The following is a 13,469-nucleotide window of genomic DNA, read 5'->3' as shown; positions in this document are numbered from 1 at the left end:
CAACTACCACTCCAATGGAATGACATCATTAAAGTACTCCATGTGACTCCAGTGGCTTAAACTCAATTTTTGAAGAGACATGAGTGCTTTGTTTGTTAAACCACTGGAGTCACGTGGAATACTTTAATTATGTCATTCCTGTTTTTCTGGACCTTGGAGTGGTAGTTGCGTTGGATCTCTATGGAGGGACAGAAACCTCTTAGACTTCATCAAAAAGATCTTAATTTGTGTTCTGAAGATGAACAAAGGTCTTACGGATGTGGAACTACATGAGGATGAGCAATAAATGTGACCCTGGACCACAAAACCAGTCATAAGTTGCACGGGTATATTTGTAGCAATAGCCAACAATACATTGTATGGGTCAAAATTATCGATTTTTCTTTTATGCCAAAAATCATTAGGATATTAAGTAAAGATCATGATCCATGAAGATATTTTGTCAATTTCCTACCGTAAATATATCAAAAAATTATTTTTGTGAGTGTATATGCATTGCTATGGACTTCATTTGGACAACTTTAAAGGTGATTTTCTCAATATATAGATTTTTGCACCCTCAAACCATACATCAATGAAAAGCTTATTTATTCAGCTTCTAGATGATGTATAAATCTCAGTTTCAAAAAATTGAAAATGTTTGGTAACACTTTGCAATAAGGTTCATTAGTTAATAACTACATCAGTTAACATGAACTGCACTTCTACAGCATTTATTAATCTTTGTTAATTTCAACATTTACTAATACATTATTAAAATCAACAGCTTTATTTGTTAACATTAGTTAATGCACTGTGAACTAACATGAACAAATTATGAACAGATTTTTTTATTAACTAACGTTAACAAAGACAGTAACAAATGTATTGCTCATGGTTAGTTCATGTTAGTTAATACATTAACTAATGTTAACAAATTAACCTTATTGTAAAGTGTTACCCCTTTTTTTACCACTGTGAATGTTAATTTTGTATTGCTTCAACCTGGGAGACATACAGACGTACCACTGTACAGCACAGAGGCCAGAACCACCACATCAGCACCAAACCCAACAACAGGAAAACAGCCAGCAACGAGATGAGCAGGATGGTCCCATCAAACTGCACTCAGAGAGACACACACATACACCTTTATGAGTATTTAATGGCATAACACAAATGAACAGGTAAGGAGAATGAAGAAGAGGGCAAATGGCTGCTCCAAGAGCTGGAATTTGTCTTTTTACTGCTAATTTGAACTTACGTGAAAAAAACAGACTCCTCTGATGAAAGAAAGCAGAGGAGACCTCATAAGAGAAAAAGAAAGGGTAAAAGAGAAGGGAAAAGAACCAAACAAGTTGCAAACAGCAAACAACAATGTCGAATAGTCTTTGAAAAAGAGATTCAGAGAGGTTGAATCACTGTCACAACAATCTGCCATTCATGTTGTTACAGGCAGAAGTGGTTTTGTCAAATGAAGACAGATTTACTTACACATTCAGCAGTAGTGATGTGCACTGAGCTTGTGATGTAGGACAAACCCTCATTCATGCTAACCTGCAGATATATCACCCTGCAACACAACAAAAACACCTCAATCACACCTGCTGAAAAAGGCACATTCACTGCATTCCTCTGATGGACATGTGTGAGCTTGTTGTGTGGTTATTATTAAAGCCATTAAGATCAGCATTTTCTTGTCAAAATGTGTAATCTGGAGCCAGGATTAAAAAAAAAGAGAGATGTTTGTTTCACACAGCTGCCTGAATGACTTCCAATGCATTCCTCTTGGATGGATAATTCCAACCAACCTTCTCAAAGACCAGCAGACTGAAATCATGTAGGTACAGGAACTTGACCGCTAAGTGCTGTTTAAGGTAGAACAACTATGCATGTCTAAAATTTGTTTTTAAATCCCAGAATACGAACAACAAGCCTGCAAAACTGATTAGAAAATCTATGTTCTCAAAGTCACAAATGAGATTCAGTGGGTGAAACGGGTTCAGACTTTTGCTTAAATCTCCTGCTTCTCAGGGTTAGGCTGCATTTGTTTGATAAAAAATACTGTAAAATATTATAACAATACAAAAAAAAAACCTTTTATTTTCATTTATTTTCAGCAGCCATTACTCTAGTCTTCAGTGTCACATGATTCTTCAGAAATTATTCTAATATGCTGATTTGGTGCTCAATAAACATTAATTTGAATGTTAAAAACAGTTTTTTTTTTTATGGAACCTGTGATACATTTTCAAGTTTATTTGATGTGTAGAAAGAACAGCATTTATTTGAAATAGAAATAATTGTAATATTATAAATGCTTTTACTGTCACTTTTGATGAATTTAATGTGTCCTTGGAAAATAATAGTATTATTTCTTTTTTTAATCTTACTGACTAGAAACCTTTGAATGCTAGAGTAAAAGTATATTACATATAGAAAAAGATTACGTTAATCGATTTAAAATGAAGTCTTCTTTGAAGATCTTCAGTAAAACATAAAATCCTAAGATAGATGAAAAAGAAGGTTTTGTCATGTGACTGATGACAGTCTATGAAGACTCGTCTATGGACATCAAAACTGACAATGCCACGTCCAGTTTCCCCTTACAACTTTCTCAAAAAGGGAATTTCCCCAAATATCAGAGATGTTTGGCTCTACCATGGGCATTCAAGCGCTGGTACAGTGGAAAAAGTCTCAGCTTTCTTGATCTAGGCGACCCCTCTTCCACTGCATTGGTGGGTGAGAAGACGGAGCTGAAAATAAGTTACTAAAGGGGTAATGCCCCAACTCCTCTCTGTCGGTCCTGCACACCCCTTCCGGTGCCACTCTGTTGGCAAGATGGGGGATGGGCTCAAAGGGGGCACAACAGGATAAAAAAAAAAAGGGGGGGTGTGGGGTGTGGAGGGGGGTCCAGTGACAGATCCATCTCATTTTCCATCAATCAGGAGGCGGCTGGCTCTTTTTGAGCACGTCTTCAGGAGGCCACTCAGTCACCACGCGTTTAGGTGACAGCACTGACAGCTTCGTCTCACAAGACGTGGATGCAGAGAAGGAGAAGAGGGCAGACTTTGCCCTAAAATTGCCTTTTCTCACCCCTCAAAAATGAAGGAACACCACTAAAATGGCCTTTACAATGGAATCTGCTTATACAGACGTTATTTGATTCAATGGTTGGTCTTATTACTGTGCATCACAACATGTTTAATTTCATTGGCTCTAATTAGCCTGAATAATTCCACCCCTCCTTGTAACTGGATTATGATGGAATGTTTCATCTCCGCTTTTCCCTTATATGAATACATACCACATCTGGCTGACTTTTGAGAGACCCAGACTCTACGAGATCTCTGAAACCAAATAATGGCATGCAGACATGTCATTTTATCGCAAAATAAACATCATCTCAATATAACAATATAAAATAAAACAATATAAATATTAGAGTGAGTCTGTGGTGTGATACAAGAAAATTAAAAATAGTTGCGGTTTCAGTTACTGCCTGGATGAGTGGATTGATATACAGTACAGCATTGCCATAGACATTCATGAAAATGACTGCTGGATGGTGCAACTGACCAATCAGAACTGGGTATTGTAGAGAATTGTAAGTTAAATAAAAAAAACTATGTATTCCATATTCTTGGGCAATGTTGTTATTAATCCACAAATGTGCATTATGATAAAGTTTATAACAAACATAGCCAAGAACACTTGAATCAGTCAGAATAGTTTTGAATGAATGTAAAGTGCTGAATATCGATATATCAACATCAGCTGCTTCAGTGTCACATTAGCAAATCCAATGCAATACAGTGTGTAGTGATGTAGGCTGACCAAGAGTAAAAAAACAAAAAAACAGCCCTGATTTGCTTAAGGTGCCATGAGACGCTCCTTCATTGGCATCTCAAGGAATTTTCCTGACAAGAACAAGACAGATGAAATCCTCAAGGTGTCTAGAGCCGCCGGTACACATAATTATTTAGAGGGCTCGCAGGGAAATGAGCCGCCAGCAGCAGCTCATTTGTTGTAGGAGGCATGTAAAGTAACCTGTAGTCAGTCTCCGGGGCTCTGCTCTGGCTCATGTGGATAAGGGCGGCTCTGTATTTCACTGTCTGTTCTTTTCTCTCTCAGCTTAGAAAACCACCGGAGCTTTGGGCTATAATGCACACTCACTGGAAACTTCTCATGCAGGTCAAGCCTATGGTGACTAATCTCTCAGAGAGGCTAATTATACGCTCATCTTGGGTTTTTACACCACATGCCTGTTGTCTTGATGTGTTAGGGTGCGTGGAGATTGACTGATAAGAATAATTCCAAATGACATTGACCTTATTTTTTCAAGGGTACCAATGCATTAAGAAATAAAGTGGCAGGATAAGAGCACCTACTTTCCAGCCTCATTTATGATTGGTGCGGGACAAAGGAGGAGCGTATCTTCAACGCTGACAGGTCTTTCATCTGAAAGATAATTGTATGAAAAAGGTAAATTTTCGATGACCTCACAGCCAGAGTAAACACTTTATTATTGTGATAAAAGAAACAGTCATATAAATAATAAAAGAGTGCATATAGTGCGTTTTGTGAAGTCTTAGATCTTAAAAAATGCGTCATTGGAAACTTCAAGGGAAAAGTACTGTTTGTAATGTAATATTACTTACTCAGTGTAACTGTGTCATTGACTCTGAAGCTGCACAGAACCTGATTGATGTTTCTGGCATGCAAAAATCCATTTCCCCTCACAACCACTTGGAAAGAATCTTAAAGAAACACAAAACAAAAATATAACAATAAACATTTAGCAAGTCCCTTTAATACGCAGTGAAATTCCTCTGCATTTTCCAGAAAAAAAGGTAACCAAAAAGTAGACTAAATATTGTTTTTATGTACTATTTATACTGAAATATAGTATGAGAAAAATGCCTACACAAGGCGGTGTCTGTTTTTTAAGATCTTTGTCTCATGTAGACCTTTAAAAAAAAATGTCATACTGTGAAATTATAAAGTGTGCTCAGCCAGAGGGCAGGTTTTCTTATTTTTTTTTCCACCCTTAACCTTTCAGGAACACTCAACTCAACTGGGCAAATGCATATGCTCCAGTGCTGCTAATAATAAAAGTGAAGAGGTTCACAAATCTTTTGGAGTCGTGTAGCTGGGGGTGCTGCGTTGGTGGCCGACAAAGCTGACTGCCTGACCTTTGAGACCCCCGGGGCGATGCTGTAGACCCTCTGACGGCTGCTAAGCAGCATATGTTAGAGAGAAAAACACGCTCACTTAGAACCTGTCTCAGCGGGCGTCGAAGGATGCAGAGTGGATGTGACCTTACTCATGGCACTGAGGGGGATTTGAGTGGATTTGTACTGATTCATCTCTGAATAATGCTACACTTTTAGAAAATGTTCTGGTTGTAAACCTTTAACATTTAAGTGTGTAAAGTTCACAGGATGAAAAACATTCTGTGCAGTGTGCCATCAGGGAAGACAGTGGTATGGAAAGGTCAGGAGAATATCACTGCTGTGAGAAATAACAGCTATACTGTAAGTCTCAGTTCTCTTCTTCTGTATCACAGTTTTTACACCAGCATTACCAGTATATAAAGTATCAAATCCTAAATATAGTAGATATCTGCTTTTACCTCCAATAGACACCTAAAAAAAAAGCCTTTAAGTCAATTTAATTTGCCATTCACAACTCATTGCATTTCTGTAAAGTGAGTATATTTAATAAATAAGTTCAAAAATACATCTGACTTTATTTATTACGAATCGATTGGATTGTGAAAAGTGGTCATTACATACCAGGATTGAACCAACCCTGAATGAGAGTTTTCTAAAATAATGCCTAAACTCTTTCACTATAGAGTACCCCAGCAATGACATGTTTTTGTAGGCCAACCCGGAAGTTAGCGGCGCACGGGTTCCCTCGATTGAAAGCCTATGCATTTTTCCCATAGACTTTTGGAAAATCGCAGAAAATAAGCTCTGTGTTTAACAAAGGGTTTGTGACATTGTGTTTATGACACTTACACATTTTGTTTATCAAGATAATCTTTACAAGTTAACACAACATTTATAGTTTTTGAAGCCTAAATAAAGTCGTCAGATATAAAAGGCTAACAGTAGGCTATAAACGGACTACAGCACACCATGGTCGCGGATCAATGTCGTCACCACCAAGCTTCCTCAAACTTTATTTAGAAAACAACTTTATTTCAAAACATGCTCGCTGATTATGATCTGTGCTGTTATGAATACTTATCCACTTTTTCATGAGAAATGCTGTCCAATTGTCCTGTTTGTCATGATGACGTCTAAAGTCCCCGCCAAAGGAAGTTGTCCCTTTTAGCAATTTGTTAGCAACCGCCGATTTACAGACACAGTAAAAGTTTAAATAATCACAAGTGGGTTATAACTGGTGTGTTTTATGTCATAGATCAAAACGTGAAAGTATTTAGAGGCTTTGTTAACCACAGACCTTATTTCAGGCGATTTAGCAAAAGCCCATTCAAAAAACCCATAGACTTTACGGCGTTGGAACCGGAAGTCCTAAAATGCTAACTCGCTTCCGGGTTTTGTCTACAAAAATGCGTCATCCCTGAGGCACTCTATTGGTTAACATTATTCAATAGCCCACATGACCAGCAGAAAAGGAAAGCCATTTCAGAGAAAGATTTTTTTTTATTTTTTTTTTTATTAAAGATGCGATGTAACAAAAGTAGCTATAGATCTTTTTTCATATTGTGACACACTTATTTGTATCTTTTGCTGTAATGTGTCAGTAGGAAATATCAGTTTACATTTTCAAACATTCCTTTTGCTATTAATTGTATTAATCCAGTGAGATTTTTGTATGCACAAACAGTCTGACAACAGCCGCTGCTCCACATGGAGATCTGATCTCACCATCATTGAGTCCATATGTGATTATGTGAAAAAAAACTGAGACAGACTAAGCTGCATTCACACGGGGCTCGGCGTCAAAGCTTGACGGAGGGCATGTCGAAGCTTGGTGTTGACGTGACCGTCATAGTAACAACAGCCAATCACATTACTTTCTGCTGTAGCATTAACTGAGACAGACTAACGCAATTGGCTAGCATCTGTGCTAGGGTACTTGCATAAGCGATCTGATTGGCTGATGCCTGTGTTGGCGCTTGAAAATTTGAGAAATGTTCAACTTCTGCCATGAGCAATGCGAGTGAAGCGACGCAATGGAACCCACAATTCAGTTCAGCAATGCATGACGTCAGCGTTAATGCCGATGCCCTGTGTGAATGCATCGTAAATCCAGAAAAACTGCAGCAACATCTCCAATATGGTTGAAGAAACCTACCTCCAACACTACAGTACTGTGAAAAGTTTTAGGCACTTGTGTAAAAATGCTGTAAAGTGAGGATGCTTTCAAAAATAATGTCATAAATAGATTGTATTTATCAATGAACTTCTATTAACTAAATCAAATAAATATCTGGTGTGACTACCCTAAAACAGCTTTTTTCCTAGGTACACTTGCGCATAGTTTTTCAGGTGTAGGCAAGTTTCTTCAAGCGTCTTAGAGACGTTGCCGCAGTTCTTCTGGATTTAGTCTGTCTCAGTGTTTTTCTATTTCTTCATGTAATCCCAGATGGACTTGATGATTGTGAGATCAGATCTCCGTGTGGAACATACCGGCTGTTGTCAGACTCCGTGCATACAAAAATCTTACTATATTATTACAATTAATGGCAAAATAAATGTTTGGAAATGTAAACTGATATTGATATAGCAAAATATATAAATAAATCAATTTTTTGGGGGTGAAAATACAAAACGTGCCTAAGACTTTTGCAAAGTACTGTACATTAGAGCGAAACGGATTATCAAAAAAGAAAAATTTGAGTGAGGACCTCTGTCCATCAGTTGTTGATTGAATGGAGACAGAACAGGCTGAATGTGATCTTGCAGTCGATTATAATAGAGTAGTGGGTTTTAAACAGACTAAATGAAACATCACAAGAAGATCGAAAATTATGAGGTAAAAAAAATTAAAAATGAAACACGGATGGATGAAACGTTCACAATAACATAAACAACATGCATTTAGAAAATAGTTAGGATGAATTTTCATTTCATGCCAATTTAGGATTTAAAAGACAATTTTATTTTTTGGAGCATCGATGAATAGATCACAATAAGACCAGGAATGTGCATTAACAATATAAACAGAATCAATTTTAATGTCATGTTGATTGTAAAGATCCTTCATCCAGTATATCTACATAAGACATGGCGAATAACGAAAAGGCTGATCAAGGGAAAATCTGAGTGAACAGAATTCTCGGCATGTCTCTTGTCTCATCATGGATCTACCAAAACAAATTCCACTCCCATCCGATCCAATTAACCTGTCATTTCCTCCCTAATTATACTAATCCCGTCTGCCATGCAGAAGCCCCTCTCCACCCCACCTCTGCGTCTAAATTTGCCCAGCTCTCTTGCTCATGCCTGCTTAATGTGACGTCCATACAGCTGAAATGGCTAATTCCATTTAATTTTGGAGGCCGGGCATCAACATCCATGTCCTTTTCTTCCCGCGTTACTGTCAGACGTGGTGTGTCGGGTTCTGACAGGACAGCGCAGGGGTAAAAAGGTCAACACTGGCTTGGCAACGGGCAGCGCTGGCAGCGAGATGGTGGGCAGGGGCTGGTACGCTGTCGGCTCACACCCGTTGTGCAGCACGGGAGAGCTGACGCTTCCCATCCACACCTGAGAGCTTGATGGCTCGGTCTGTTTAGAGCAGAGGTGCCACGTCCGAGCACGGACACTTCAATCACTGCCCGAACGGGGGGATGGGGTGCAGCGGAATCACAAGGGTTAATCAAAGCAACGATTGCTGTCACGTTTGATGGCTGGGCCTCCTCTCAGAACAGCGAGTGATGGCCTGTTTGCAGGCTGCACGGGCTGGTCACTTCTCATCAGTTTGATCGCTGAGACTGTCAGGCACAGGAACTGCCTCCACAGCACACTAAACCAAAACAAACCACTAACCACCATCACATTAGCCCAAAGAATGAGTCCCATGCATCAAATGAATCTTCAGCTACACTGTAATATTTAGAGGAATTTAACACACTTATGGCTGATAGCCATTTTCACAGTGCATTACTTCAAGGATTGATTTAATTACACAACAATATGTTTCACTAATTATGACATTCATTGTCATCCAATGTTTCCATTAAGGATTATGTTCATTAATCATGTTAATCTAAGTGGTTTGGGGTCATTAACATAATAAATAATAAAAGATTATTTGATATAGGGATAATTTACCCAAAAATATAAATGATTTACTCGCTGTCATGTTGTTCTAAACCAGAATGTTTTTTTTTTTTTTTCTGTAGAACACAAAAGAAGATTTAAAAAAAATAATATTTTCGTCCATACAATGCAAGTCAGTGGGGTCCAATGTTGTTTTGGCCCCACTGACTTTCATTGTATGGACAAAATGCAGAAAAAAAGAAGTCATACAGGTTTGGAACAACACAAGTAATTTTTGAGTGAACTATCCCTTTAAATCTAATCTAATACAAATAATGACTAAAAGAGATCATTTTTATTTAAATTAACTAAGTAACACTTTACAATAAGGTCTCATTTGTTAACATTAACTAACTATGTGCAGTATATTTTACAGCATTTATTAACCTTTACAACGTTAGTTGAAAATATGATTGTTCATAGCTTGTTCGTGTTAGTTTATAGTGCATTACCAAATGTAAACAGAATTATTTTTTATTTTAAAAATGTATTCGTAGATGTAGAAATTAACATTAACTAAGATAAATGCTGTAGACATATTTTTCATTGTTAGTTTATGTTAACGAATGTAGTTAATGTTAACAAATGAAACATTATTGTAGAGTGTGAGTGTGTGGTCAAACTGCAGGGGTATTGTTTTTTTAACCACCATCGTTTGCCAGTGGTCACTGCATGCCCTCTCTCTCTCTCACTCTGTGTGCTTCAGTGTTTGATGTCCCACAACGTGACAGAGAACTTATTGTTAGGAATGCTCAAGTGAAATTAGAGAGCTGTGTTTTTTGCCTGGCTGGTTCTTCCTGGCCTAGTTTGCCACATCAGATCTGTTGTCTAGCCGAAGTGCTGCCGAATAACTGCGGTGCAGTTCCGCTCCGCCTTTACCAGTGAAAAGCCCATTTGTTTAATTGGCTGCTGCTCAGCAGACAGGCCTGCCACATTGAGCACTGGTGTGTAGGCCAGAGAGGATGGATGTGGCTTGACATGACCTTATTAGCATGCACTTACTGCGCGAGAGTGCACTTACAGCGCCGTCTCCCTGGTGATGCGAACAGGCGGATTAGCTCTGCCCAGACATGATCAATTTTCATTTTCTGGTGAGTGCAAGAGACCTCATCTCGTGAGCCACCATTAAACCGCTCAGGGCTTTCAGTAAAATGCTTTTTTGTGCACTGTCTTCTCACATTCTTTTAGAAAAAGCCCGATTTAATGTAGAAATTAAGGTGTAAATTACATTTATTGTCAAATTATTACAAAAAAATTAACATGGCGAGTACTGAGGTGACACTTACCACCAGCGCATACACTGGATGGCTCGGCTGCTAAAATTTCAATGCAGGATTTCTTGATGATCTGCAAAGAAGAAGAAAAAAAATAGTGCTTGAGTGTTTATTACTCAATGACCTTAGCCATTTATAGGAACAATCGCATTCTGCAACCAAATTCACTCCCAGATGCAAACTGAACTACTTACTGGTAATGCAGCAACATCACTCACTGTAACGTCAGCAGCACAATCTGTATATCTCCCAATTGCAACATTATATCTCACAATGTGACTTTAAAATCTTGCAATGTGATTTCATAGGTAACATTTTATTTAGACAGTCCACTTTATACATTCTACTAAGTAACTTTGCAACTACATGTCATCTACAAGTAGACTGTCTGCTTAATGTCTGTTAACTTTATTTTGATGGTCCCCCAATGACATTCTGACTATAAGTAACTTTGCAACTACATGTCAACTAACTCTCATTTAAGGTGCAGTAAGTGATTTCTGAGAAACACTGCTGATATTTGAAATCACCAAAACAAACACACCCCCACCCAAAAGGATCACACACCCCTTTCTTGAAAGCTCCACCCCCAAATTCACTAACATGCTATGCAGCACAGGCACCTCCCCCCTTGTGAGTAGACACGCCCCTTACTGCTGATTGGCCACAAGTGTGTTTTGGTGCTTGGTCCGATCCACTTTCAACAGCGTTTCTCAGAAATCGCTTACTGCACCTTTAATTTGCAACTACATGTCAACTAACGTTCATTAAGACTATTAGTAGACTTCGGTTAGGGTTAAGCTTAATAGAATAAGATTAAGAGCCGTCTACTTTCTAATCGCTCTCGCTGTACTTTGATGTCATACACTGATTGGTCTGAGCAGCGCCACTTCAAATTGAACACACCTTTTGTCTAACAATGTGACTTTATCTAGCAACATATGACTGTTTATCTCACAATATATGACTATATTTCACAGTGTGACTTTACATTGTGAAATGCAACTTTATTTCATATTTTAAATTTTTTTTTATTACTTTTTTATTTTCTACTCTGAGGTGGCATCCATCCTCGTCCCTTTTCTTTTGACAAAAATATTTGCTCCAAATGAGTTAAATGGTTGGCATGGAATCCATGTTTGTTGTTTACAGCCACAAGATGCCAACTCTTGCAATTTTGAAAGTGACTCCTGTATTCCATACACACACGCTGATGGATAATTTAGGTGATTCACTCCCTCAAGGACAGAGACAGAGAAATAAAGAGACTTACAGAGTCTATCATTCCTTCAAGGGCCTGGAATCCTCCAATAACAGGGAACACATGCTCTATGGTGTCTGCAATTGTGGCCAGCTAAACAAGCAATACAATATAGTCGATACAGTTTAAATGAGACTCCTCCAGTGCAGTAAAGTAATTATGGTTAAATTCTGAGGCACAAAAGCAACACATTGTACAATGGTGCTATGTTACCTGTGTCTGATTAAAGTCTTTTACACCAACGCAGTATACAATGGCTCCCAAAGACCGAGCTCTCTGCGCCTGCACACAGACGGGCAAAACACAGTCAGCTCTATTACTGAGCAAACGCCACTGTCAATTACACATCTGCCAGAGAACACGCCACATCCGTTGCGACATCACTGGCTTGTGTACTTGCCTCTTGCTGTGCTGTGACAAACTGATGGTCGTTTAACTCCCCGTCCGTCAGTGCTATGATCACACTGGCTGTCCCTGTGAAATAAACATCATCTCATTGAGGCTTGACTTTTCCAGAATAAAAGTGTGAATGAATTGCATGGTAATTCAGAGTGATGCTTACCATAATTTCCATGATATATCTGCTTATTTGCCTGCAATTTGATGTTTACAGCATTAATGCAGGAATTTTAACCATAGTAGAGGATTTAAATTGATTCAGTTGTTTCAAAAAGAAAAAGATACCTCTTCCAATCCAAGATTCATATATGTATCACCTCCTGGTATTTCTCTCCTCAACATATTTAAGCCTTTGGTAATATCATCTCTGAATTGCAAATGTTGGAGGAATGTTATTACAATGCAGACAAAAAATGTGTATTTGTGGACAAGTGTCCATAGATGACTCGGATGTGTGTGTGGTCATACCTGTTCTCTGTGAGTCTCATAATCGTGGTTCCACGAGTTGAGAAGACAATGAAGGACATTCGTAACATTGGGCTGTAATATATTATTATATCATATATTATTCCTTAAAGGTATTATAGGGCAATAGTGCATCAAAACTAAAGCACTTTACCTTATAAATTTCTCCGCAAGATGCTCCACAAAGGAGTAAATTTCAATCCAGTGGTTTTTGACACTTCCCGATCTATGATAAAATCAAACATATGTGTTGAAAAATGACATGCTTCAACGACTCAGAGGCTAATATCTCTTCTGTGCATTATAATGCTTGCCTTGAACACAATTACATAACAATTACCACCTTTTCTTACACTATCTGAGAGTAGCAGGTCCTTGAGTACTCTATAAAATGCGCACATGCCACTAATTAATTACAGGCCCCAAAGCGCTCCCAACAAGGGCTAATTGCCTTTGTGCCAGATGAATCTGCCTCCTGCTAGCAGAGAGTAACACCCCTTCCTCTTGGAGCCAGCCATTTGAATGGGAACAGATGGCAATGGGTGAGTGTAACAGGTTGGGGATCCAAAACAGAGCTGGCATCTACATCAGCATCCAAAAAGGCTCACAGCTCCATCTCTGACAGGGGGTCAGGAAACATAAAACTGGACATGTGGATCCAGCAACAGAAACAGCAGCAATCAATGCTAATCTGACGTCGGTTCTAAACACACCTGCAATTTCATATAATGTGGCTCCAAAATTAACACTTGGGCCACACTTAAACATGTATGAATGGTACATGCATTAGCT

General features: G+C 38.5%; 1 protein-coding gene across 3 annotated transcripts in view; it reads right to left on the bottom strand.

Moving 5' to 3' along the window:
* The window catches only part of antxr1d (ANTXR cell adhesion molecule 1d), a 33,302-nt gene that overhangs the window by 14,179 nt on the left and 5,654 nt on the right, over nucleotides 1–13,469 (bottom strand). For 2 of the 3 annotated variants that reach the window (XM_048205260.1, XM_048205259.1), the window contains exons 2-13: nucleotides 12,832–12,903; nucleotides 12,681–12,752; nucleotides 12,498–12,579; nucleotides 12,376–12,406; nucleotides 12,214–12,287; nucleotides 12,027–12,095; nucleotides 11,826–11,906; nucleotides 10,565–10,625; nucleotides 4,641–4,739; nucleotides 4,371–4,440; nucleotides 1,474–1,552; nucleotides 1,006–1,101 (exon numbers count right to left, since the gene is read on the bottom strand). In XM_048205260.1, coding sequence (XP_048061217.1) covers nucleotides 1,006–1,101; nucleotides 1,474–1,552; nucleotides 4,371–4,440; nucleotides 4,641–4,739; nucleotides 10,565–10,625; nucleotides 11,826–11,906; nucleotides 12,027–12,095; nucleotides 12,214–12,287; nucleotides 12,376–12,406; nucleotides 12,498–12,579; nucleotides 12,681–12,748 — 810 coding nt within the window. In that variant the 5' untranslated portion in view covers nucleotides 12,749–12,752; nucleotides 12,832–12,903. Of the gene's footprint in view, nucleotides 1–1,005; nucleotides 1,102–1,243; nucleotides 1,263–1,473; nucleotides 1,553–4,370; nucleotides 4,441–4,640; nucleotides 4,740–10,564; nucleotides 10,626–11,825; nucleotides 11,907–12,026; nucleotides 12,096–12,213; nucleotides 12,288–12,375; nucleotides 12,407–12,497; nucleotides 12,580–12,680; nucleotides 12,753–12,831; nucleotides 12,904–13,469 lie in introns of all 3 variants that reach the window. The other variant, XR_007186802.1, reaches the window with a different exon arrangement.

The sequence above is a fragment of the Megalobrama amblycephala genome, linkage group LG10, assembly GCF_018812025.1.
Source record: "Megalobrama amblycephala isolate DHTTF-2021 linkage group LG10, ASM1881202v1, whole genome shotgun sequence".
Taxonomy (NCBI): Eukaryota; Metazoa; Chordata; class Actinopteri; order Cypriniformes; family Xenocyprididae; genus Megalobrama; species Megalobrama amblycephala.
Note: the sequence above shows the minus strand (reverse complement) of the source record. Positions and strands in the feature narration are given on the sequence as shown.